Source organism: Calliopsis andreniformis, chromosome 9 (genome assembly GCF_051401765.1).
Source record: "Calliopsis andreniformis isolate RMS-2024a chromosome 9, iyCalAndr_principal, whole genome shotgun sequence".
In the NCBI taxonomy this organism is placed as follows: Eukaryota; Metazoa; Arthropoda; class Insecta; order Hymenoptera; family Andrenidae; genus Calliopsis; species Calliopsis andreniformis.
The window spans coordinates 14,234,453-14,262,085 of NC_135070.1; the positions used below are offsets into that span (position 1 = coordinate 14,234,453).

Below are 27,633 nucleotides of genomic sequence, written 5' to 3' on the forward strand. Positions count from 1 at the left end.
CGAGTCTAGTCGATGCTGCTTTTCCATTATCTTCCTAGGTAATTCCGTAGGACTCGAACCAAATACAGCTGTACCAACGGAGCTTGAAAATCACACATATACAGGACAGAGAAGACTGAATCAGAACTGAAAGAATAGGGAATTGCCAAGTTATCATTAAGGAAAAGTTGGAATTTAGCGCGTTTCACAACCATGGAATCAACAATCGATGGTGGCAATCCTACTACCCTGGTGGTCGGTACGTAGGAAAGGAGAATGGAATCTCATGGTCAGACACTGCTCGTTCGGACAGCTATGTAAGCGTAGAGCTGCTACAGGTTGATTGAGAAAGAAAACCAATCTGTTTGACCGATGAGTTTCCACCTTTCTGTGTGTATTTCCACGTACCCTTCAGCACTAGAAATCACTTCTCCTAGTACAGATCTCCAAGGAGTGGACCACTCCATCGATCATCGATTCCGCGGTCGGTGCAGGAAGAAACTGGTACTGTCTGGCCATTTCTGGCTTCTCCTATGTACCGACCACCAGGGTGATGGAATTGCCACTATCGGTTGCCGATTTAATCATAGAGGAACGCGGTAGAGTTTAAATTTTCTTGCACTTTTCTTAATGATAACTTTGCAGTTCTCTATTTTAAGGTCTAAGCTTAATAGTTAAATTCTAGACTTCAAGATTGTTGAAAAGGGAGATCGATAAAACTCTGATAGTATCTATCTTCTCGTGTGTCTCCACTCGCATCAACCTCCACATGGTAAGACCTGAGCAATCGATGATAATCGAATATTAACTGCGAACTGTCTGTCGAACTGCGAATTGACGGGTATAATTTTCTTAGATTTTTTAAAAATACTTTTTTTTATTCATTTTTTAGAATTCTTCTCTTATACTTATTCATAGAAGACGTTTGTTGCTTCACGTTTTCTACACACTTTGGTATTTCGCTTGCTCAAAGCACAGTTAATGATCTTGAACCAATGTAACCTTCTTACGTATACTTTTGCGTCTTAATGTGTCCGTCGAAAGCAATTAGACTCATTCACGTCCTACCGTAAACGAATCGCGTGTAAGAAACAAGTGGCGTTCACCCATGCGACTATTTATGGGGCAATAAATCATGAATAGAGACCCTTTGTCCAGCTAAATTGGCCATGTTCCATTCGCACACGCGACTCCCAACTGTAATTAACGGCACTGTATATTCTGAGGATAATTACAATAATGTATTTCAGAGTTGGACAAGGTCATCCCAGGGGCCGTTACCGGTAACCCCAAGTACTCGGTCATCGGACCGGCTGTCAGCGCTACCAGTAAGTACATCATTTTATGTCGTCGATTTATTATCCCTCTCAATCAATAATTTTACCCCGATAATCGTCTTCAAGCGAGCATTCCTCGAGAAGTGGGTATCTCCATTCTGCAGATAATCCGACGGATTGATTCCATGGGAGAGACAAGATAAATGTCTAAGTAAGAAAAAGTGGAGAGTAGCAATTTATATTAGCCACTATTTCAGTATTTGGGGTGGGGTTGAGATACTTTCGATTCCGCTGAGTCGACGTCTGTAATGATCTGATTGGAACACGTAAGACCGTTTCAGGATACAATAGATCACATTATTATCAGATTTCAGGCTTAATTTGTGTTGCATGTATCTCAGCCAAAAATTAGAGGCTTGAATTATTACAGAAGTCATTATTTACAAGAACTACTTGATATTATTCATTCAAAATGTATTTTTTGGGAATTTAAAAAGTTCCTTGGTATTGCTGATTTTATCGTGAAAATTAATAGTCATGTAGTCTTGCTAGACATACGTATCGTCTTACAGTACAATGTGAGTTACACCGTACGTCATATGGTACGTGAACGGAATAGAGTGGCTGGTGTAAAGTTTTACTTCACGAGAAACTTGTAAAATAGAAGGCGAATAAACGCAGTAATGGCGGGAGTACTGGTTGTATTATTATTCAGGCGGATTATTTTAGTGTCTCGAATGCAAACACCAGTAAATACTCGCAGCGATACGATTTTCCTCGGAGTTCTTTGAATATAACTTTACCGACGAGTCGCATAAACTTTCTGAGTAGTGTGTACTCTTGGAGTCATCAGCCGCATGTAACGTGTACCCTGAAAGCTCGAAGGAGAACGAACTTTATATCTTTTTCATGAAAATAAGTTCCTTAGGTTATGAGCGGAAGCACTAAACTAAATTATTTGGTTGACAAGTAGAAGGTGATCCAGCCTTTGTATACGAGTTCTCAAACTCTCAAACTTCAACGGGTTTACTTCTATATTTACCTGTAATACCTCATTCCCTTCTTTGTATATCGCTTAAGAAACTTGGCATGTCTGTTTTTCTTACCCTCGTAATGACACTGTCTCACTAACGCTTTAATAACTTCTATCAAATTTAAAGTGGATGTTCAAGTTTCAGTATTCCAATCCTGTAAAATTATATCTCTACAAAGAAGTCGTTGAAAATAAATCCTTTGAAAGGGTTTATAATTCAGAAGACTATTTCAAAGGTAACTAAAAGGTTAACGTCGGTTCATCTGAAATTTCATCTTCCCTTTCCAATTAAGTTTTAAATCCATCTTTCCACTGCCTTTTTCCACTCTCTCTTCGATATGTCTGTAATTTAGAATCACCTTCTATAATCGTATCTCGCGATCATCACACGATCCAATTCCCTCGACTTACACCATTATTAATCACTTGAATGTTACAAGATATAGTTGACCAAGTGCGATGCACCTTAATTTATTTCAATTAATCCAGGAGGGGAAATAATTCCAATATTCAAGCTGGCTTAACTTTAATCTCGATTTGTACCCAGTCCCGAGGCAGCAGTGTTTATGCGTGCAAATCTATCCTCTAATAGAAGTCGGGGGCAATACAAATGTGGGCGATGTCTCGTGAACATGCAATAGTAACCTTTATCAACGATAGAGAATCCCGAGTGTGCTCGGTACTCGGCTCACGAAGCTGCGTGGAAAGTGTAACCTCGCCCTTCACCCCGTTCTAACCCTCTTCACGATACTTAGGTTTAACCGTAAAACAAGGTACGGGATGTATCTGCATGCTCTTATACGCCAAACCTACTTTCCCCTACCTCCATACTTCTTGGTAAGTGCTCTAAATTATCCGAGCACCTGCACAACACCGGATGCATAAAGCGTGCATCGACCGATGAGTTTTCTTGGTATTCGTAAGAAAAGTTTCCCGCTGGAAGGCAAACCCGAAAGTTGGGGTTCATTATCGTTCGATGACATATTGCTTTATCAAAAAATTATGGTTCTTGTCTTTAATCACTTTTAAGGTTCTATTTCAGAACTTACGTTCTAGATATTTTTATTAGATTATTTCTTCTCATAGTTTTAGCATTGTTTTATGAGAATATGTATCGAGAAAAAATATTCAATTACTTCGTACGTTATAAATGAATTTTGTTTAATATAAAACACGTTGAACACTGTTCCTTTCTTTCTATGGGTCCGCGCGAATTTGAGAGAAAGCTCTGAAAAACATGGATGTGAACTGCACCCGAGTAAAACAAAGAAACGACACGCCACTGAAACTCGGACGTCCTCTTGAATTTTCACCGCGTTTTCATAAATTTCAGCATCGTTGAAGTAAAACGTGTCACTAAAGGTAGAATTTATTTCATAATATATGAAATAGTTTAAAAAAAAGGTGCAGTATTTTGAAGGTGTGAAACGTTCATTATAAACTTAAATAAACAATAAATTCATTCTGGTAGACTCGACATTTTTTCACACTATGAAACTTATGTAAAACGGTTTGTCAGTTGAGGAAATAACTTGTTTGTTTCTATTCGTGAAACATTATTCAAACATAAACGGATTATTATCAGTTTCATCAAATTATATTTAAATATAAATATATTTGCAACCTAAAGAGAGAATGCATAATTAAATGTCGTTACGTAAAAACAAAGTGAAAGAAACATAGGTACTTTTAGTAACATTTTATCTTTGTTAGTCTCTGTCAAACGTTAAAGGAGGGTCCAATGTACAACCATTTCTCTTCTCACAGGAACAGAATTATTCGTCCATTTATGTACCATTCGAGCCTTGTCTCGCTCACGCCTCAATCGTATCTAGGCACGGTGGCATCGATAAAGTAATTACGAACAAAATTAATTACGCCGATAAATAGACGGGGTAGCGTGTTCTATCGGGTTAGAATGGGCAAGTTTTCCAATTTTCCCGGGGCTGTTCGCTGTAAAACGAGCCAGCGAGTCGCAGGCGGAAAGAGGGTGCGCGTCGCAATATTGTGTACATCTAGGATCAGTTTACGGTTCCGCGAATCCAACTGTTTTGTTCTAGCCATGGACTGAAACGAATAAGCAATAAATAACGACCACGCGGACATTGGTAATGTTCTACTAAACGTACCTCCGCGTTACGCCAGTTAGAGAAATAAACAGAGACAGTGAATCCCGATGACAGGTCAGACCTCGCGCGGCTGGGAACGATGAACACCGGGTAATAAATGGAGGGAAACTGAAATAAGATCATTGACGAAGTATACGAATAAACTGAACATCTAATACAATTTTTGTTCAGGCTCTGAGAGACTAGAATAAGAATAAAGTTCTTCATACATATATGTAAATGGGTACTTACGTAAATACTTTATGAAAAGTATTGTTAGCAGCTCAGAAAATGTCAGCGGGTCAGCACAGGGGCAGGAAGGGTAATCGACTTGCTAGAAATAGTAGGTAGTAATAGGTGTGACCAATTCGGCCAATAAGGGAAATGGGAATTTGGGAATCCCCTCCAGAAACAAGATACATGTACACTGCTGTATATAAGTAGTTGGACACTTTCACGTTACTGGAAGTACATGAAGTACCTACACCTTTTTATTTATACTAATTGATATGAAGTGTTATTCTCATCTGTATTTTTGAGATTTGTAGCCAAAACATATCTTACATATTTTAGTAACGTGAAAGGGACCAAATACTTATACACAGTACTGTATTTACGAAGACTATACTTGCTAGAGCAAAGGACGCTAAAACCATCCTTGCATTTTTAAACCACCACTGTGGTCACCTGCAAACATGAAGCCCCATAGGATGTGAAATATACCCCCATCCTTGGACAATGATAAGACCGAACATTTGCTCAATCCATCATTTGATGAATCGAAATTCTTCAATTCTCTTGTCCCACGGCGCTGCGCCAGGACTATTACGTATGCCGTGCTCGCAGGACACTAACTTTCCCAACGATGGTAACTTTGTTCCTAGCTTATTTTACGCCTGGCTTCGCAGCGAAAAATTCCGCGTCGTTAAAGTTGACAAAAAAGAAAGGTAGAACAGGAAATTTCTCTATCGGATGGAAACTGTTTCATATAAGTTTGCTCCGACGAGAAACTAATCAACGCGTGTCTCCCTCTTAGCTCTTCGAGCGCGTTAAACATTAACTGCCTGAGAAGCTTCCCCCGAAACTGTGTGACGTACTAAGAATCACGAAGTAATTTGAACGGCAGCAGCACGACCATAAGTAAAATATTTCGCGGACATGCAGCTTATTAATTGAACAATGCATTCTGTTATCCCGCTGTCAGGTTCGCGCAGACAAAACGACGTTTGTTTCTTTAGAAGCGAAACGGGTTTTGCTCCTGACCGGGTGAGAGCAATAGTCTGCACTACCTTTTCTTCTGAGATAGTAATATTGTGCGCTGAAGAGAAAGGGGGAGTATTTTCTTGCGTAGAATGCTGTAGTATTGAAAAATGAGGGTACAGTGATTTGCATGATGTCGAGGATTGTGAATGAAGATTAGAAAGGCAAGACGTTACGTGTGATTGAATTTTACTAGGGATGTTTATATTTAGGGGGACATCTGAAGACTAAATAATACGATTAAGAAAATATAATGCTGCAAATATAAAATAATGAAAGAGTATGATAGGTATACAAAAAGCTCGAAGTTCATACATTGTGGAGCTTATATTTTCATCCGTTAATACGTAGCACATTTATAATAAATATTGGTTATAGTATGGCTTCAATGTGCGGCTTTAGTAAATAAATATTCGTCATTCTATAATATTTCGAGCCTTGAATCACGTCGTATTTTGGGGAACTAAACATGATTGCGTTTACGCCTGTGACATTTCACATGATCTGTCACTGTTGGTGCAATAAAAAAGAACGAATAGTCGGCGAGAATTGTGTTATTAAGAATTTTCAACGTATTCTCGCGCTTCTACAACTGTTCGGTTGTTTTTGTTTTTTTCGTTGATCCAAATTCATTGTGCTCAACTTCACAGTGTCAACATTACGTTACCTCAATAAAATATGGCTTTTGTTTTCCGTAAATTACACGCCCTTTATAACGTCAAACTTTGAAACCTTTATATATGAGACGTTTATCAATTATCGGGTACATATTTTCAGGTCTCTACAATTGAAATCGGGAACAAAGATTTATATACAGCCCGAAGGTAACTTTATCATTATCCAGTTACATTGTTGTTTCAGTGTATCATAATCCATGCCCATTTTGAATTAAATTTGAAAATACGTATTTTATGTTTTTTACTTTTACATTTATTATATTATATTAAATTATTTTGGGGTCCATAATTTGAATGATACTGCTCTAATTATTAACTCCTTTAGGCTTCGAAAGGCCGACTAAATCTATTGTGGCCTTAATTTGTAAAATCTGTCTCTATATCGAATTGGAACCACAGAAACAGATAATCGGCAAATTAATTAACGATCGTTGTAACAAGGTCACTGGCACCAATAGATTACCGCGACTGAATCATAGGTTACAACTAGAACACAGACATTCGCATATAAATATTATGGTTCACAGAGATCCAGCAAAGTATCGTCAACATCGCCTACGATGAGGTTTGATCGTAATAACCCTGTACTATAAACCGTGCCCACCTGCGGCAATGCGTCGGATGCAGAATAATCCACTTGAAACGAAACGACCACACCGTGATAAAGTGGCCACTAAAGCGGCAGCGGCGAGTAAAAAGGCACTACAAGGAGCCTATTATGGACATTTGTTCGACGAACGCCTCTAGACTAAAATTCACTTGTCCCATCTTTTCGCCTTTTTGTGCTGTGGCGTCGCCCCTGTAAAACAGACATTTAAAGAGTTCACTGTGGGACGATTTATTTATCCGATCAGTCGAACTGGAAAGCTCGACATTTTTCCTGTCCAGCTCGTTGGATGAAACACTGCGACTACTGTTACTCTGAAATAACTTGTTTCCTTGTGGCCGAATCAAAGAACCGTTTCAAGTGAAAATGGAACAAAATTGATGTTGCAGACAATGTACTGTGTTACAGAAAATGGCATCCAGCGGAGTGGTTGCGCAATAACTGGTTTTTTGTGTGTGTTATACGTGTATGTGTTTTATTTAGAAGATTGATGTTTGACGAAAAAATTGGAAACGAACGGAGAACGAATATCCGATTAAAGGTGGAAATCGAAATCATCTTACAGCATGTTCGAGACTAAAAGAATTGAAAGGTTAATCATTCTGACCATAGTACATACTTCAGTCTGACTTGAATGTCCATATTGTACTTCCACTAGGAACAATGACAAAATGTCTCTGTCTTTTCGTTAAATATTTCCTTATAATATATTTGTGTAAATGGTGCATAATTTTCTGTCACGTGTGTAAATGTATGAATCCCAAATTAAAGGGGAATTAGATTCGACGCTTGAAAGAGTATAAAATTTCAGGAATTATAAGGTTATTAAGCGGGAAAGGCTGAAACACTCACTGGTCAGATGTTTTCATTCTCCTTTTCACCATGATGATATTTCATAATTTTAACATGAGTGTAATGTATTTTTTATACATGAAATTTATATCAGTTTGAGGTATATACGCGATCAAATAATCTCAAACTCGATTAAAACGAGTAATCACGGTGGAGATTTTAATTAGGTCAGACTATTTAGTTTAAATTCGATTTAAAGGATATTAATTACGTCAATGTTTAATTAAGGAAACGCAAGCATATATAGATATTTTATAAATATCAGAATCTGGCAGCTGCTGAATCACTTCCCGACTTTCATTTGCTGTGAACAAATTTATTTGAAGCAGCAGTAAAAGGAAATGAGAACTGTAAAACCCTTTTTTTCATAACTAAAATTGTTAAAAACATGTATAAAGTTAATTATAGTATAGCCTAATAGTAAGAAGTTCTCCACACAATTGAATGTAAATTCCAAAATAACTTACTTCTAATACATTCGTCGCCGAGGAGCGATATCAGTTTTCCAATCCTTACGTCTCAACAGCTGCCACTCTAGCTCAATCTATCTCTTTCTTGAGAACGTTTCACATGGTGACATAGCAGCCAGCCGGTGTGTATATCAAAATCCCACGTAAATATACGACGCAGTGGTACCACTACGTGTGCATACAGTTTTCAGCGAATGGAAATGTATTCAAACACAAACGATAGCGATGCAAATTGTTAGGAACGACACGCCACGTGGCACACGTCCTCCTCGACGACTCCATCGCAGCCGGTCGAGTTCTCCAACGGTCTGTCGAGCGACCTAAAAAAACCGCCATAACGTCGCGACGATTTTGAAAGGTCCCCAACGCTGTCGTATAAGAAACAAAAGAAGAAACGTGGCTCGATATGATGGGTGACACGGCGTGTCGTGTTATCTTTGCTTTTTATCGCGAGCTAAGATTCGAGGCCAGCACAGGGACGCGCAACGATGCAGAAATCATAGAGGGCGCCGATGGATCGGACCAAGGATCACGATCCGTAACATTGGCCGATTTGCCGAGCAGTTATCGATTTCTTCGACACGGCCAGCAAACCTGAAATCAGGCTGGAACTGCAGCCCCGACGGAAACGTATAAGATCTATCTCGCGTGCTTTTCAGGGATTGACGTTGAAAGAGTTGCGATTTACGCCGAGCCTTTTTCTCCGCGGCGACGGAGCTGGAAGGATGGGAAACGGTGGTGACCCTTTGGAAGCCGTGGAAATCTAATAGACCGCAAGCGAGGATGAGATATTGGCTGCAAGATCGGCCTCGATCGATGCTTCGTACCTGTACTTACATCGCGGTCGCCTCGTGAAACTCCTATCCGTGAGACGTCCACGAGGGAAGCCTGATCACCGCTGCTTCCACTCTGAGCTTGTATCCATCACAACGGTTAAATCAGCAGCCACGGGCGGAGCTGCTTTTTTCCCTCCCCCAGTTTGATCGATTAAGAAAGTGAACGTTTAAATGCCTCGGAGCTTGCGACTGAGCGAGGAGAAAAAAGTGAAGGACTTCGTTCACGGAAGGAGCTGTCGCGTTATTGGAAAGTCTTCTTGTACGTTTTCTGGCGGCCGATTAAAGAGGATGTTATTACGCTTTGAAGACTAATAATATTATCGTTGGTGAATTCTAATCTGATTATACGACGTGATTGGAAAAGGTATGAGATTTCGAAAGAGTGTAGTACTTACAAGAAGACGCGAAATATGATCAACATTGATTTGAGGAAATGTTTTTTTTTTTTTTTTAAATGAAGCTTGGAGGTTTAAGAAAATTGCACAGCGAGTACCTGCCTCCAGTATTTATCCCTTCTCTTACAATTAGTCGAACATTTTAACAAAGGGAAAAGAAGATTGTCTTTTTTATTCAAAGTCCACGCGTTGTTATGTTAGCAAACGGACACAAATTGGTCTCCAATTTGATGGAAAGCGAAGCGTTGTACGTATATTTCACCTCGGACACGTTAAAAGCGAATGCTTTTAAAATCTCTGTTTCTTTGTTTCCATATCCAACTTTGCCGAGTTATTTTCCCGCGCATCAGTGCAATTGTCCCTCGATTATTAACCCTCACGCTACATCGCAACGAAAATAGCACTTGCCGAATACATCAGTTGTTTTCGGGTCTAGCGACGCGTTATGCAACGAATGTACAACTCAATTAATTGGAGGACAGTGCCGCATCAATTATTTATACGAACTGCTCGTTTCATGCACAAAACCTGGACCGTCAACGGCATGCACAGCGAAATCACCGAATTTTCCACGAAGTCATGCGTGCTGTCTATACGTTCCACGAAATTTACTGTACCAGCGATCCCTAATAAACTAAGCGACTCGTTTACGAGTAATGAAGACAAACGGGCCTTTGAATTTACTAAAATACGAAGGAGCGCGTGAACTTACCGCCAGTCTAACATTAATGCAGTTTTATACTCACGTTACATTTCTAATGCTTGCAGTCACTCCTTTGGCAGACTTCGAAAGATCATTCTGACTTTGCTGTAAAGAAATTCAGGTACCTTCTTCGTAAAAATTCATGAAATCCTTTTTTCGTTACAGTTATCACTTAAGAATATTCTTAGACAGAGCAAATTTTCCTTATTTTCAGCTACAGATGAAACGATTAAAGGGGATAGAATCATGCTTGATCTATTTAAATTTGAAGTTAAGAGGTTGAATTTAGTGTATTGCTCTAGTTACGCGACCTGTTTCGAATGAAGTCTGTTCCCGTAATCGTTTGACGAAAATGTGTATCGAACGTTATGTCTATCTCACGTCTCGTCCAAGGTAAAAGCTTGCGACCATCCGTGGCAGGAATTTCGTGGAAAGAGTGTTTGCCCGTAAATTTCAACGCAGTCACCTCGCGCCTTTCATCCAGTATCCCTGCTCTTGGATTATTCCGATTGATGTTACACCTGAGACGTCGCTCTTTTAAATATTGCCACCGCTGTGACTGTCTGATGTCAGGAGTATCGTTCCACGTGCGCGCGACGTGCTCCAACACGGCGAATACTACAGTCGAAGTCAAGAGACAATCAAAGGAGCTTCTATTAATCTTTCAAGTAGACCCTGGTCGGTTAAAGAGATTCTTGTCTCTCTTGTGACACTCTGGACAGAGAGAAAATTCTGTGGTAACACGCACCATAGTGGCTGGAATGTATAACGAGCTTAGAAGAGATATCTCTCGTTAATGTAACTGATGAAGAAAAAGTGGGCAAGCACTGAAAATGTAGATTTAAATTAGTACAGGGGAGACTATATGAAACGCGTTCGAGTTCTGGTTTTCGTGAATACCATACGCAGAGTTTTAATCAGGGAGCTTGATCAACATACAGATACTGTCGTCTTTGCGCGCGGAAATATTAATACTTATTCAGAAATCTCGTAGAGGGAAACAGATTTAAATTAGTACGTGAGAGACTATATGAAACGTGTTCGACGTCTGGCTTTCGTGAGTACGATACGCAGAGTTTTAATCAGGTAGTTCGATCAGCGCACAGGTACTGTCATCTTTGTGCGCGGAAATATTAATACTTATTCGGAAATCTCGTAGAGGGAAACAGAGAGGATCGTCGAGGACGAGTATCAGAACGCCTCTAGTAGTGCTGATAAAGCATAGGACCGTCCAGGTTGTTGCAACCATTAGTTTACGCCAACTTCGTAGGTACTTAATCTGGGTATTAGACTTAGCGTCAAGACCTGACACCAAGTTTCTCCTATTTTGTGCCACACGTAATACCGTGCGAAAGCATCCGTGTACCCAGGTTTAGATATACATGGGCACACAATTTCGTGAAAAGCGTGGACTGCTCCTACTTTTCAGCCAAAGAGAAATTCTACTCACTACTAAGGAAAGAAATTGTAGATTTGCAGAACATGTTTGGTTTCCCTTTCTTCAACTCTCGATGTTGCTTGTTCACTTACTTAGTAAGTGGGTGTAACTCTGTTGTATTTTAAAAGAATGCAATATCTTCTGATATTGAATAGCACGATGTTCAAAAGCTATACAGGATTACACCAAAATAAGTGGTTCCATTTTGGTAATGCATTCTACTTTTAGTAAGGATGAGATATAAACTTCCTTCTCCAGATATAAACATATCTTCTATGTTAACGTTTTAGGAATTCTTAAAACTAAAATAAAACCACCAACTTCAGTACTACCTTCTATATCAAGAACCGCTAACTAGCTTTACTTTCAAACCGCACCGTTAACACGTGTTTCCTCCAGACCCAGTCTACTCTACTCCCACAGTTATCTCTGACTGTCTCCCTTACATCCGCGTCTCTTCATCAAAAGTATCGATCAGGGTTACCACGAAGAAGACCAAGTCCACAGACACGATGTCTGTAGATAGTACATGGAGTTGGTTCGTGGTTGCATTATGTACCAGTACATTCGTTACGGGCATTAGTATCCAGGAATTATTGCCGCGTAATGTTCGTCTCGTGAAAGTTGCTCGAATGGTCGCAGCTAACGTGGCCGTTTTTGCGACGGCGCCATCGCGGACAGCGGCCTGCCCAAAATAAAAGCCATCGCTACGTGACCGGAGCAATTATCATTAGTTGCACCAGCGCCGCTGCACCGTTTCCGACCGAAGAAAACGGATTCGGACGATGCTCTTCCTTCGTTTTCTTTTCACCGTCGGAGTCGCGAGTCCGATGTTCACCGATAAGAAGTTCCGTCGCTGGGAAAGTTGATCGTGCCTGCAGAATTATGTCCGCGTTTGCGCCTCAATTAAGAAGACGAAGTTAGCCCCGGCGGCGCGGCGGCTTGCTACACTCTGAATCACCGACTTTCGAGTTAATAACGACCACCTGAGCGTATGACTCTATGCCTCGGAGATTTATTGCCAGCCGACTCTGACGCTCCCCCGATCTGGAATTTTATGTACTCGCGCAAAAAGCTTTTTACGATACGAAAGGGACGGAGGGATTTCAGTTCGGAGCTTTAGAGGATGACGATTTGTGCTGTTGATCAAACGCTTGGAATTGCTTAGGAATAAAATTGTAAGTTAGGAGTTTGTTGGAAAGGACAGGTTTCCGATTTTAAATCCACTGCAGAATGAGTCGCGGGAAAAATTGATTAGGCTGTAGATGGTTGAATTTGGAAAACTTTCGGAGGAAAATTACTCATCTGACACAATATATGAAGGATTTTCTTATGACTTTGTTAATCGAATCATGGCTCATGTCGAGAATTTATATCTGAGGATCAGATCGTGAAATGTGAAGACCTGTTTTTAATTCTGACGTTCCTACGACAGGGTCACTGGAGACCCATCGAATCCAGTTCACAGAGATTACGATAGACCCAAGAGCTGCTCAGGCCTACAGTGGGATATTTTTCGCAAAGTTACGGTTCCAAAGTGGTCAATTTTCGGTCTTTGGAGAAGGCAAGAAATATGACTCCTGTCACGACAGACTCTGGCCGCCAGTACAATATGCTTTACAACATTAACATCGAAGCTAATAGACTGTGCCAAATTAGCCATAAAAAAGATTCTGCAATATCGGCTTTCCCATTTCTCTAAGAGATAATGAACCGTGGATAAAAAATTTTCCCGGCGGGGAAACTTTAGTTGGTGCTAATCGGAAAGTAGCTCGGCTTCTTCACGATGCTCGTGAAAGATTACCAACCGCTGTACAATGGTGTCGTTGAACTTTTCTAGGTTTCTTCGGCGATGACGTAACGCCGATAGGAAAATCGCGAAAAGAAACGCGACTGTAGTACACGTGTACACGAGGATGGCGTCGATTTCGCGGGGGTCGAACTTTGAAGGATGATAGAACGCTCGAACTCGACAATTTCGCGAAAGTTGGGACAGTTTGTCTATGTCGCGTTCTAGCATCGACGGAGGGAAGTTAGCGGCACGAATAAGCTGTTCCACGCCGGTTCTCGCAATCTCCTTCGCTTTATTTTCTTACCGTCACGAAAAAACATGGCAGCGGCGCGCATTAACCGGAGTCTGCAGTTATCTGAAGAAGTTTAAGATCTTGAAGCTGCCTCGTGCAAACTATCTGCTGTTGCTGTCCGCGTTTATGCTATCGTAACTTTTTTAGTTCCGATATTTATGATTTTTCGCGAAGCTATGCGGCCCGCGATTGCCCATTAAAATCTGAATATTTCTTCCCTGTGGACGACGGTCTTGAGCCATTTTAACGTTACTTCCTTGGGAAAACGATCGGGGTAGCGACTATGGGCAAAAAAAAAAAAAAGAACTGAGGTAGAAGACGGGACAAATTTTTTTTTTTCTCGTTCGGCGGGAAAAAGCAATGATTAGCTGGTCGGTTACGTGGTTGGTACCAGTTCACCGTATCCGGTCGAATCGTCGAAATGGATTCGAATTTTGTCTGGGAATCGGGGACGGTGGGGGTAGGGGCGGTCGTGATTGCTTCGGCCGGAAGTACTTTCCGGGGTAACGTAGAATGGATAACAGTCCCAATAAAATCTAATTTAACCTGGGAGTACAAACTAGGAGATGATACATTTTGTGGTCGACTGACTCGAAGTTGCGGTGTAGCAGACAGAAAATAGGGACTGCGATGGGGTTGCCTCTCTATATACAAATATACCATACTTTTGTCGACATGTCTATGTGTTTGTACGGTCAAATATACGAACGTGAAGGGACACCTATAGTCATACGAACAATGGTACAGTATAGCCTAAGAAACACACATGTAGGACCGCGGATACGATTAGATAGAAATAGACAACGATTGCATGGCCCGCAGGGGTGATAGCTGCTTGGATACGATTGTAATTGGCGAGTCTATACCCTTAACACGTAATATCCTCCCTATCCGTTTCTCGATCTAGTTTTCATTAATTTCTGTTTCCGTTCGTCTACGTCCTTTCCGCGAACAACGAACTTCTGGCAATCGGTTTAACGACGTACCGTGTCTAAATTCGCAAACAAATTTACCATTTTACAGACCGCCTCGTTTCCCTGTTTGCTAACTTGTGCTTGGAATGGGGGAAGGAGATTTTGCTCGTGAAATTGTAATTGTAATTGTAATTGTTTCTTTGGCGCTAAAAATATCTTCTGCGTGAACATAAAACGAGAAATAAGAATGTTATTTAATTAAGAATGTTAGAAACCTAGAATATAGTATTTGAAGAACGTGATATGCAGATACAATAGTTCTAGGAAAATTTAAATGTGGATCGTATGTTATATTCAGTTTAATCTTCTCATAGTTTTATAGTGCCTTTGAAGATATATGTGTGTGTTAATTTTTACATTCAAAGTTAATTCGAAATCTATAATCCTTTGCCGTCACTGTCATTAAGTTTGCTAATGCAATAACACGTCGCATAGATAGAGCTGTACTAACTATTAATCCGATTCTGTATTCGCAAAAACGGAAATATATGTATATTCTGTAGGCTTTGATACTTCCATATCGATCGAGCCTTCCGTTACGGTTAATTTATACGGACGCGTTGTGTCAGCCGTATGAAAATCTCCAATCACATTTTATGAGTGATATAACTGAGTACTTATTAGGAGAAGTTTCCTAATTTCGACCGAAACCTAAATTGAACCATAGCCTTTGTTCGCATATAAATTAATTCAGGTCCCATTTCTTAGCATCTGTGGCTGACGTATAGTTTATTGTTAGTAGCAGCATAGAGATAAAAGGTTGTAAAATAAGTTACAATTGAATTATTGCGAGAAATTGAAGACGTTAATATTTTCTCTATAAGATCGTAATCAAGATTTGAAAACTATCGCAATGAAATTTTCAGCAAGCCATTTTTAACCCCGATGTCAATCGCTTTTCAATGCAATACTCTTTTTCCTTCTGCACACATGCACCAGCATTGACCGAATTCAAATATTGGTCGCAATTGAAACCTAGCCGCCTTCCTACCCTTTGCCTAGTAGACACCTATCCCAACGAACTGCTCCACATCGAGCTGATTTATCGCACGAAATGTAATCGAATCTGTTTAATATCATGCACAACGGAACGATCGATAAACGGGGACATAATGGATAGGTTACAAATCAGTTGACGCATAGGCCGCGACGCATTGGTCTTTATTATTATTCCAGGCATCACCTACCGAAATAATTCACAGGCAAGCCGAGTCCGAGCGATACGATCGATAGAATCGCCTCGAAGCTCGTTTGCTTGTTTCAGCACACATTGAAAGGAAGGTCAGAGCCTCTGGGAGAGCTGGCCTCCAGCTCGTAACTAATTTCTACGGTTCCGTTTACTAATTTGTCGCGGCTAGGTAATTTGTCGTGCGCCAGGGAGGCGGTCAGGCCACGCTGCCCAGGCTATGATCCCATTTTCATTGAAGTTTACGCGAGGAATTGCCAGTGCCGGACCTCCCTGGCGTCATAAGACTTTCATGACTCGCGGCAACGCGTGTACCTTCATAACGCGAGACGGATTGCGAACCTAGGCGCGCCTGCTTACAGTCATGCATAACCCGCGCCGGTGAACGCTTCACCCTTTGACCCCGTGGCGAAGCGAAGAATCGAGGAGAGTTGGTGTGAAAAGATACAACAGAAACACCGTGGAAGTGTGCCTCTAGGCGATGAAATGGAGACGTTAGATAGACGGTAAGCGACGGAAGAAGCTACGTTTATGCTCACTTTGTGATCAAAGTGCTCACTTCGTTCTCTGCCAGACGCACATAGCAAATGTAACGAGTCGGAACGCGGATAAAGAATTATCTTTTGCGGGAGGAGTTTAATTTAGCTTGAACATTCAAGTTATTTACGACATTCTACGCTCTATTTTCAGTCGTTCGCGCGATTTTAATTGTCTGCGAAAAGTAGTATTATATCAGTTTTAATTAGTTAGAGAAATTAGGGGGCACGATTCCATGTAATTTCTTATCTGGTGATCATAAAATTGTGTTATAAGATAAAATATTGCAGGATGATATAAAAATTGAATTATTGAGACAAACTTCAGATGAAATTTGTCGAATATAAAGCTTCTGACGATCACAAAGTAGCGAAAAGGAAGATGAAAGAGAGAAATACAGAGGTGCATAGCACCGAAGCAGAATTTTATCCTCGACGTACAAGTGGATTCGTTAGTGGATAGCAGATCTGGATTTCGAACGGTTGTTGCGACAAAGAATTCATATTTGCAACGAACTGATAAATATTTGAAAGTACGCGCAGCAACGAAACAAACGATCGTTTTATTTTTTCCACCCTTTCACACGCAACTCGCTACCTCCACCCTAATTCCCTCGAGTAATGGAAAACCACGCCAATTTAATTTTCTATCATTATTTAATACCTCATCGAATTTCACGTTACCTCGAAGTCTGTTCAGAACTCTCGCCCGCGGCTCTGCTCTCCCCTATATTAGAGATGCAGATAACTTTAACAGGAGTAAGGTACACCAGGGTGCACCGTCCCTCTTTCCTTTCTCGCGGCGAATTCCATTTTGCAACTCGCATACTCTTGCCCTTCTTACCAGCGGGCACGCGCTCTCTAATCTTTGATAGTCGCCGCGGTTTTCTGGGTCAACCGCCCTCTATCCAACTTTTACCGCTTCTCTTAAATTAGGTTCGAGCACCTACTACAAAAGCCGAGAAGTAGAAACGCTTCTGCAACGGCGTTATAATCCCGACGCAATTTTCCAAGAGGCCATCTCTCCCCGCATCTCCACTTAAAACCGAGCACGATGTCCCCTCGAAACGACCGTCCCTCCGATACAACCCCCGTGGCAGCATCTTGACCGAGGCTCCTTGACCACTACTGATATCAGGGGCTAGATGTTTACCCACGATATCATCCACTTAGTCTTCTAGCAGGGCGGACGATTAAGTAGAGCCAAATTAACGGTAATGGGTATCGCGCGATGAAACTCGCCACGCCGATAAAATTATAAAGTTTCCTCGGCGGTGCTGAACGAGCGCGGTGGGGTAACACCGCGTCGGATAAGAGGAAAAGTTTCGTGGGCGTGAAAAGGCCCGAAAGTCAGGCTTCGCGGTAGACTTATAAATTTTCTGCGCGGTGCTCAGACGACCGCGACATCTCGGCTGTGGCCTGGTTCGTGTGGGGTCTCTGCCACAGGGGCTGAGGGGCCGAGGGGGTTGTTGGAAGGACCCGAGGGCAAGCACGGGCCGATGAGTACATCAGGAATGCGGTGTGATGTATGCATTCGGCCGGTGGCTGCAGCGCGGGGACGAGGGAAAAGAAGGAAGTATCGCGCGGGTACAGCGAGGGGAAGTTTTGGGATACGTTAAGTTGGGGTGGCTGTCGCGGTGGCTGGGAGGCAGGAGGGAGGGACAGGAGGAGGGATTATGGGTCACAGCGGCACGACGTGTCGCTCGACTGAGAATTATGACTCCTCATTTAGTGTGCCGAAGCTCTCTCTTCGTTCTTTCTCTACGACGCTTTTAAAGCTCGAGTTTCCATACACTACCATCGGCACCGTTTTCCTGCACGTAGATCGTGCTGTGTATATATGATTATTCTTCCGTTCATGGCTCCTAGCGCTCTGTCACTGTTGTCATTATCTCGTTCCGTTTCGACGTATCTTATTATTGAAAACGTCGGGTTCGCGTGGATGTTGGGACGTTGTTCTTGAACTCGCGCGAGCACGACCTGCAGTGGACAGAAACGGGGCGGAAGCAGAATTTTGTGTATGTATCGACCCTGTGAATATCCAAAATATTAATAACAGTCTCTCCTTTACCATAATTCTACTCTGGTTGTATCCGAAATTTTATTTTTATTTTTATATACTAATTCAATTCAATGAACCATTGTTGTATCATTGTAAACAAATTCAGAAATACGCAGTTCTTAAACAATGCAAAACACAATCGAGGAACACGAGACACTATTCATTTTTCCATGCATATTTGTCAAACCATCCATCCCCTACATTAAAATCCATTTTCCTCGATTCGAGGAATCGTTTCGCAATAAACTGTAGCTCCCATTGAAACATTCCTATACGTTTACGATGCTCTTTACGTCTGTCCTAGTACTCAATTTTTACGAAGGGTCGTTTCGACGATGCCGCTGATGTCGTATGCACCGTGCATTCATAACCGTCCCAAAAATCCAGGCATAATTTCGTTTTACGTCGCATGGGGTTACGCGATAATCCGAGCGAGCTTACATGCGGCACGTTTCCGGGGAAGTCGCGCAATATAGTGGGCGGTGGAGCCACGCGAGAGCAAATATTTTGCAGAAGGCACAGTGGGCGGAAGGAGTGAAGGAGCAGATGGGCAAATGAATGTTTAAAATGATCTATGAAATGATCTATGGCAGCGGCACACCGGGTAAGTAGCGCATCCGCGAGGAACGAAATAAAATATGAACCGGAAGTGCCGCTCCGCTGTAGGTGAGGAGAGAGAAAGATCGAATCACAGGGAACCACGCGAAAAGGATTAAGTTTTAAGACAGAGTAAAGTGGCCGACGGAGAACAAGCGTGGCGAGTCGGTGGAGAACAACAGCCCTCTGGAAAGTAATCGGACAGATAAGTTTTAAAGGTGGATGCCGCCCGGGTACAATGTGGCGCAGTTTCCGCGAGGAAATAAGCGAAACGTGGTACCGAAGCGAGCGAGCAAGACCAGGAGAGGGATTAAGGGGTGTGCCCGCGCACGTTCTGCTCTCGCGCAATGAAAATTATGATTTCTCGTTTGACGGCGGAACGTCTTCGCGACTTTTACTGCGTTACAACTTCTTCCGTGCTTTTACTTGCGTGATACCCTTCGACGTCGGTTGAACAATGAAAAATGCAACGAGTGAAGTAAAAGATACGATTTTAGGACAATGTAGTTTTGTGTTATAGGGAGATGTCTTTTTTATTTGTGATATCAGGACGCGATAGTAACTACAATTCATTATAGGTGTGCAGTAGTAAAACTACTTAATGCATCTTCTTGTGCAGTGAGCGCTGCTTTGTAGTAGGATCATGGACTGTTAGTTGTGAAATTGTATAGTTTGTTCCTATGAATAAAGATGTCGAAATCCAAGGTTGTTCGTGTTCCGTAATAAAATACCTTTTGTCAAATCTTTAGTGCAGATTTTACGTCCCCTGGGGAATGTTCGATACGGCAATAGAAACTCAAGTAGTAAATTCTTATAGGTATTTATACACAACTATATTGGATTAAATGTTTTATTTTCGCATTTATAATCGCACGATATTTGTTGAAAGAATTTCTACGTAGAAATTTAATATTAAATGCAGTAAGACAGAACTATTCGATTATCTAAATTAATTTTTTAAGCGTTTATTAATTAGTCAGGCGATTGAACTTACCCAGTTTATATTGTTTGTGCTAACAGAGCCTGTTCTAATTTACAGCAGCGAGGTCGGGGGCAAATAAGCATTTTTGTGTTGTCAGTTTAAGTTTGTCAGACGTACATCCTCAAGCGATGGAAGTGGACTAGGTAAATAATATGCGAGCCACGACCACTTGTGACAGTGTTGTTTAGAAACGTACCGTGTTGCGCAACGTGAATACATTCTTTGTGCAGTCCTGGGCTTTGTAAGAGAAAGCAGAAAAATTCTTTTCATGTAAATCCACCTTACTGGATTTTAGAGTATTTCTTTCAGAAGCATATTAGATTAAATTGTTCGCGTTGTTAAAGTGCTCAACAGAATGTTATTTTATATTGATAATTTATTATATTGCTAATCACTGACTCTTTTTTGTTTTTGAGACTTCGAGTACCTACACCTTTGTCTTTTAATATTTCATTTTACGCTTCATTTATTGCTCCGCAAGTGTGTAGTTTAATACTAAAAATATATTAATCAGTATACGTAACGAACAGTGAGGTATAAAGCTAAAATTATTAAATACACAGTTTCCCGTACAGCGTCTATTTTGAGTAAAATAATATCGGAAAACAATAAAGGCGTGCAGCTGACATATTTAACTTGACTTTGCGTATCCCGTTGTTGTCGGTTTTATAAATTACTGCAAAGTAATTAATACGTATTATATACATCAATAAATTATCACTGAATAATTAGTTTATAAGTCCATAAATTAATATGACTGAACGCAGCTCGCGAGGACACCCGAAATGTTTATTGCCCCGTATGAATATAAATTGACAGAATTCTGGTTGGGTCATAAACATGGTGGTATTCTAAAGAAACGATTTTGACAGAAATATTATATTCATCAGATTCATCCTTCGAAAGCGTTTAAATTTTGTTCCACACCGTCTCCTGGTCTTTCAAATCCAGCAGACACATTCAGGTGCTCCATTTCTCGTGACTTACCCTGTGGAGACTTGTCCGTTAAGCTAAGGTTCTGGGTTAAGTGCCATGCTGTTCCTCACAGTCCTCTTGCCAGTAGGCACCAACCCCTTCTTTGCTACGTGGCCAGATCCTTTGGGAACATCCCTATTTCTGAAGATAATGGGTCGTTGAGTTGTTTGCTATACTCTCATATTTATAGCGTCCCAAATGAAGCTTATTGATTCTCTGTAAATGCAAGATTCGAAACTTCTAGATTGTATCTTCCGACGTGTTAATTGAAAAATTAACATTCTACCAAAGTTAAATAAGCTACTTAACAATATATAGTATTACTTCGCGAAAATGAATAGAGTTTCCTACTGGGTTAACTTGGGCTCTGTTTAAACTAAAGTTCAAATATCGCCTATTTGTGTCAGGCATATTAAGTGTTTACTTAGGTATATCTTCAATATATGTTTAACTTGCTACGTTCAGAGCCATGTCTGAGAGTATACGCAGACGTACCACTAGAAGGACATATTTTTAATTACAGTAATGCCGGAGAGCCTCTGACATGTAAAATTCATCCAATACCCTCGCGATTCGTTGCACCTGATCACAGCGAGTAATGGCTCGACGGAAGTGTTCATAATTTGTACCCTGAACGAGAAAAAGCGGTCTTGTACGCAGGTGTTACCTCTCGGTTAATAACGTCTTAATTGATTTCCGTCCCTTCAAACGTCGCGTTAAATAAAAGGAATTCCATACTCGACACCCTGGTCGATATTCCCCTCGTTCATGGCCGTCGGGACGTCAAAGGCAAAAAGGGATACGTAATGTAACACGAGCGCGCAAATATCGTCGCACGATCGGGGCGATGATTTGTCCCAAACAGGCTCTTCTCCTCGTTTGACTACAGTTTGTGCTCCCAGAAAATACAATCACTGTCCCAGATCCGCGGGGCAAAGTTCATCCCTTTGTGTACTGTTCGAAAGTGGAGTAAAGTGCTCTTTCCTTCTCCTCTTACCCATTCGTCATTTTCTTTCTTCTAGGTCCCTTTTCCTCCCGCTTGTCGTTCCGTCTTTCTGGTTTTGCTTTCTCCCGCTAGTTCATGCATTTCGATCATCCCGACACTTTCTCGGAGGCATAAATCAAGCAGAAGCATTGAGAAAAAGAATTGTGCATAATATTCCACTAGACTTGCAATGTTAGATGTATGTAAAATAGGTTGAACTAAAAATTTATAGTACGTGGCATGAATGTAGCGAACTCGCGGGTACAACGGGAGTTCAAGTCAACAGAGATCTTAAGCGGTGGATGTCAATAGTTCATGGCTATATTCGGCTTAATTTTGGCCGCCCAGTATGCTGAAACTAATGTGACAAAGTCACAGTTGCAATATCTGTAGTTAGCGGTAGGTGGTAGAGAACACAGTCAGCGAATTGTGCTTTTAAGGATATCGCTTTACAGACTGCTTCAGCGAATCTCAATTACCTTGCTATATTTGCTGCGGAGACTGCGGAAACTTGCTCTTCCAAAAGGGGTTCTAGGATAGGTGCCATGTTATTCCTCCCAGATGCCTCATTATGGAACGTACTACCTATCTAATCTGGGATTCTCTGAGCCCTTGAATAAAATTCAATCTCTCTTTTTAACGATCCTTTGTTGAAGGGATTAATAGATATCCCTTTTAGTCGCACACGCTAGTTCTTGTTACCAGCTTCTATGTAATAAAACACCCTTTTGTCGACAGGCGTTGTGTCAGCGCGACGCTCCGCGTCGATAGGCGCCCAACGATGTTTTCGGACCCAGGCATTCGACTGTCATGGGCACTACAGCCGCAATTCGCGACCCGCCCCGACCCTCAATTCCCTTTCTCGTCCGCTTTTCGGCTGGCTTGATTAAATTCCGCGCAAATTCTCTTCTTACACATTAAGCGGCTTAAAACGTAAATATCTCCGCTCGAAATTACTATCTGCGTTCCGGTAACGCGGCTCTTGCTTTAGGGTTTAACAACTCGATACGCGCTTCCCTTCTCGCGACATAGGGTAAGGCAGCTGCGACAACTTCGTCATTACAGCGCGCTTCTCAGCCGCGTTATTCTCTTTTGGAATTGAGTAAAACTTAATCTAATGTTGTATACAAATCCGCATAGGATATGTAGTGGTTAACTGGATGGTGTGAGATGAGTCACCTGAAAGGACCTGGACCTTAACGACTGAGAATCAGTTGAATGTGTTTTCCCTGGTGAAAAATCTGATGGGGAATCCGCTTCCCTTGTGCAAAAGTAGCAAAATGTTCTAAATAGAATACGCAATGGATTTTCGTATATTTGAATGGGTTCATCTTAATTCATAGGTATAGGGATCTACTGTGCCTTGACTGAACATATAAGTTGTAATTAAAGACAAAGCTTTAAGGTACGGTTTTTCCTCTAAATCTATTATATTTGCAAATTACCAATATTCTGGGATACACAGAAGTTTCCAAAGAAAGAATATTTATTTGAAGAATCATTAGCCATTATTAATGGGTAGCTATAAATTAATATATAACATATGTTCCCTGCCTCACACTTCTATTCACATAACCCTTTATCATTCTTTATCAATTATCTCGTCGATTAGTTCCCCCAATGCTGTCCAATTGGAGAGGGGTTGCCCTGCAATGTGTACAAGGAATGCCACACATGGATATGGAAGGATAATTGTGTTTATGGTTGTTCGCGTTCAATTTGCTGCTCAAAGGACCGCAGAAACGAGACGTTGAACGATGCAGCGTCTCTTTAAGTCGTATCCTCGGATGGCAAGCGATGACGAGCCATTTCCTATGTTTTACGAAATTAATTTTGCAATGTAATTAAGAACCCTTTCATGCTCGTCCCATGTTCTCTTGCTTCAGCTAGACAAAGGCAATGTGTTATGCAACCGGGCGTGTGCCGTGGACTCGTGTACCCACCGGCGCATCGGGTAACCGCATTCGGAGACGACATGCCAACACTTAATCTTTCCTTCTTGTCTCTAATACCCCCTTCGCTCGGCACTCGGTGTTCTTGGCTTCTGAAATTACGATCCACCTTCTAGAATTATCAACCTCCTTAGCCTTGGATCGTCAATTCCGTAGCGAATTTCCTGTGACACGGATGTAGCCTTTTTCCATCTGCCTCCCAATGGTTCGTCTAATTGAAATTTAAGGCAACCATTGAATTTTCTCTCAAGCATCTGCTCAAGTGGATATGAAATGAAATTGCTCGTGGAATTGGGGTGGTGGTGTTGAGGCAATTCAACAAGTTGGAGATCTGACATTATTAAAGAAAATGAACACTGTTGATAGTACTAAGTATACACTAAATTCCTCCTTATATAGATTAATACACATGAACGTCTACGTTCTACGTAAACCAGATATATAATTGCATTTATGAGGAACATGATCTAAGAATATACTTTCTGAAGTGTCGATTGGTTTCAATTTTCTAGTGAACTAGCGAAGTCATCGAACATCAATTTTATAATATTCTTAAACTTAAAACCAGAATCTCCCTTCAGGATAGCTAAAACTTATTGCCTCAATCATGATTGAAACAGGTTAAAAAAAAACCGCGTCGCGGCGCCTGACCGCGGCGATGCGTGCGCTCGACCTTCAGTTAAATGGAAAAGCTCTGGGAATTGCATTCCGTATTTTCCCTTTCCATCAACAGCGATCTCGTTACTGTTCAAGCGCCGTTACGTCGCGCACCATCCAAATCGATCGTGATCCGTCTCCGGCGATCAAAATTACTTGCTTCATAGCTGAAATTTGTGGCTGCTGGGTAATCCAAAATTATATCCACGTTAAAGCTGACGTGTGCGTTCGTGCGCTCGAGTGGCTCCCTAAGAACAGTGGCTGAAACTGTTAGCCTCAGAGGTTTGTGGGGAATGAAGACCGATAGAAGGCACGACATCAAAGTTCCCACGTTGTCGACATTAAAGGCCACTTACCCAACGTTAGGTTCTGAGGGAGGCCAGATCAGGCAGCAGAAACGGCTACAAAACACCCCATAACAATGTACATCAGTATAAAGCATATAGTACTCCGTCGCGGGCAATTTTTTTGCACTTAAGACCCTACTTTGCGTTTCCTTCTCTCCGCGAGATAGCCTCTCTGGAATATACATATAAACCCATATTACGACGCGCGTGTTTACTCATCTGCCTATCCACCGCCTACCCCGCGACTCGACCTACCCACCTGCTTTCCTTGTTACCCACAGTTACAAGCAGTCACTTCATCCCCTTTACCGAGGAATCGTTACCCCCGTAGCACCGTGCCCGCATCACCATTTCAATCCTCTTTTCCTTCTGCTTTTTCTCTCTTTCTTCGATTCTTCTCTCCCGCTTCGCTCCCTCTATCGCGTCTCAACCCTCCTTGTTTCTCCCACGTACCGTTTCCTTCTTTCGTTCCCTCAGTTGGGATTCCTTCCCAGCTGCTGCCCCATCCTCGCCTTCTCCTTCGCGAGATCCCAACAAGCGCCATTCACTAGCCCGAACTTTTACTTCCGTTTTATTTTCTACGCTTAAAGAATATTTTCCGCGATAAAGAGATCGGGTTATGGCGCACAAAGGCTGGAGCTTTCATTCTGTTTGTTCCGGGGGCGCCGGAAGAGACCGCAACGTGAGCTGTATATGTATCCCCACCTTTTTTCCCTCGGCACTTTACTCTTTACCCTGCTTCTTACCGCAAAAGCTTGCCGAGTCTATCTCTTTCCCTGTCTTACCGTTTCTTCGCCTCGCTCCTCCACCCTCGCGCTCCTCTTCCAACCGTCGATTCTCGTTCGTAGGACTTGCGGGTACCAGGACGTTTAATGAAAGCTTTCGGCAACAGTCGGACGGATAGTTCCCCTCTATTAATTAGAAGGCTCGAGTTGCCCCGTTGCTGGTTATATGAATCGTGACGTAAGAAGAGCACGAAGGGTTTTTTCCCTTTGCGAGCGTTTCCTTCGTCTTTCATAATTAAAAATTAAAATTGAAGCTCCTAATTACGGGGGGATCAATAACCAGGTAGCTGCGTTGTCCTACGAGTAATCGTATCCACTGTGATGATGAAATTAACACCGAACCCTTGAATTATATTGAGCTATTAATCGTTAGGTAACTGCTGGCTCTGGATAGGAACATGTTTTCTTCGTATAATGCTCCTTTTATTTTAGTAGATCTATGAATGTTGAGAATGCAATTCTGGAACCATTTATGTAATTTAATGTATTTAAGTGATATGGTACGAGCCACAGAATTCATAACTCTACCTCTGATATATTCAGTATGTAGAATATTCATGAATGGTTGTATAGAGAAATTAATAAATTGAAGAGTTGTGAATTCTCTGTGTACTTCTAGCAAATCCCAGTTATAATGCTAGCACTGTTCCAGTCGAGGATTAAAACTCACCTTAAACTAATTTAATCAGTGAATAATGTCAGTAGAACTCCCCTCTGTAATCACACATGATTTACAAAAGGAGTAGGTACTACTTACTCACTTGTATTTAAAGCACTAACTCATTATGCATCAATCAACCTAAGACGTAAACGAGCAGAAACTTTCCTCAGTATAATGCCTCTCCAACTATCAGCATTATTCAAAATCCTGCTTATCAAGGCGACATGAATTACATCCGAAACGATCGCGATAACGAAACGAGCGGCAAAGATTCGAGACGAGTCGGTGACCCATGCGATATCTGTTCATGGACGAGGTCTTAAATTAGACGAGGGATCGAATCAGGCTTTCTTTCCAATCGGGAGGGTTCGAGGGATCGGAGCGAGTCGAATCGACTGCAGTCGATCGTCGAGCTGCTCGTCTTTGTCGTGCAGCGAGGCCAGCAGAGAGATGAGCGGGAAAGGGTGAGCAAAGATCGTCGGAACGAACTGATAATGATATGCGATCGATTCAGAGGATGGTCATGCTCTGGGAAAAGTTTCTCTTCATTCTAGCGACTGTTCAAATTATTCCCGCCCGATGGGGAAAAAGTTTGAGGTGGCAGTCGCTGTGGTTGCCATTCTGTCTTCAAGCTCTTTTGCCAAGTGGCCGAGGAGCAATCCCGTGATCTGTGCCTGGAATCAGGAACTATCCTGTCACGAGGCTAATTATTAGACGTAACGAGACCTTGATTCGAACAGGTGAAAGGTTTCATTTCTTCCGTTTGAAAAGCCAAAAAGCTCTGGCGTACACGTGACCGTAGCTAAGAAGATTATCAAGTTCGCGGCAGGGTGGCTCATGAAGTTGACCTTCGTCGGAGTAGCGCGGGAACGTTTCGCTTCGCTAAAGTCGGCGGAAAGTTTCCGAGAGAAAATGCAGGGACGCCGCATTAATCTTTTCACACGGCTTGGAATATTAACGACGATGTCTTTAATGGAACTCGGAATTTCTGTCTCTCTGCGGGGAACTTCGAGAGAATTGAAACTGACGAGTTGTACTGATCTTTATTTAATGAGCTGAACAAGCCGCTTGACGCGACGTCGCTTAATTCCTTTTGTAAATGAGCGCGTCCCGAACTGTGCCCCCATCCGATTTAGAAATCCTACAATTTTTAAATATATTCGCGATATCTATGATTCGCGAAATTTGGAATTAATGAATGGTCATTTTGTGCGT

The 27,633-nt window shown here is 41.7% G+C and overlaps 1 protein-coding gene across 2 annotated transcripts in view; it reads left to right on the top strand.

Annotated features, from left to right (window-relative positions):
• The window catches only part of Sol1, a 327,555-nt gene that overhangs the window by 153,604 nt on the left and 146,318 nt on the right, over positions 1–27,633 (top strand). The window contains exon 8 of one of the 2 annotated variants that reach the window (XM_076384888.1): positions 1,230–1,307. The exons of the other annotated variant lie outside the window; for it this stretch is intronic. Coding sequence (XP_076241003.1) covers positions 1,230–1,307 — 78 coding nt within the window. The remainder of the gene's footprint in view (positions 1–1,229; positions 1,308–27,633) is intronic. 2 annotated transcript variants of the gene reach the window in all.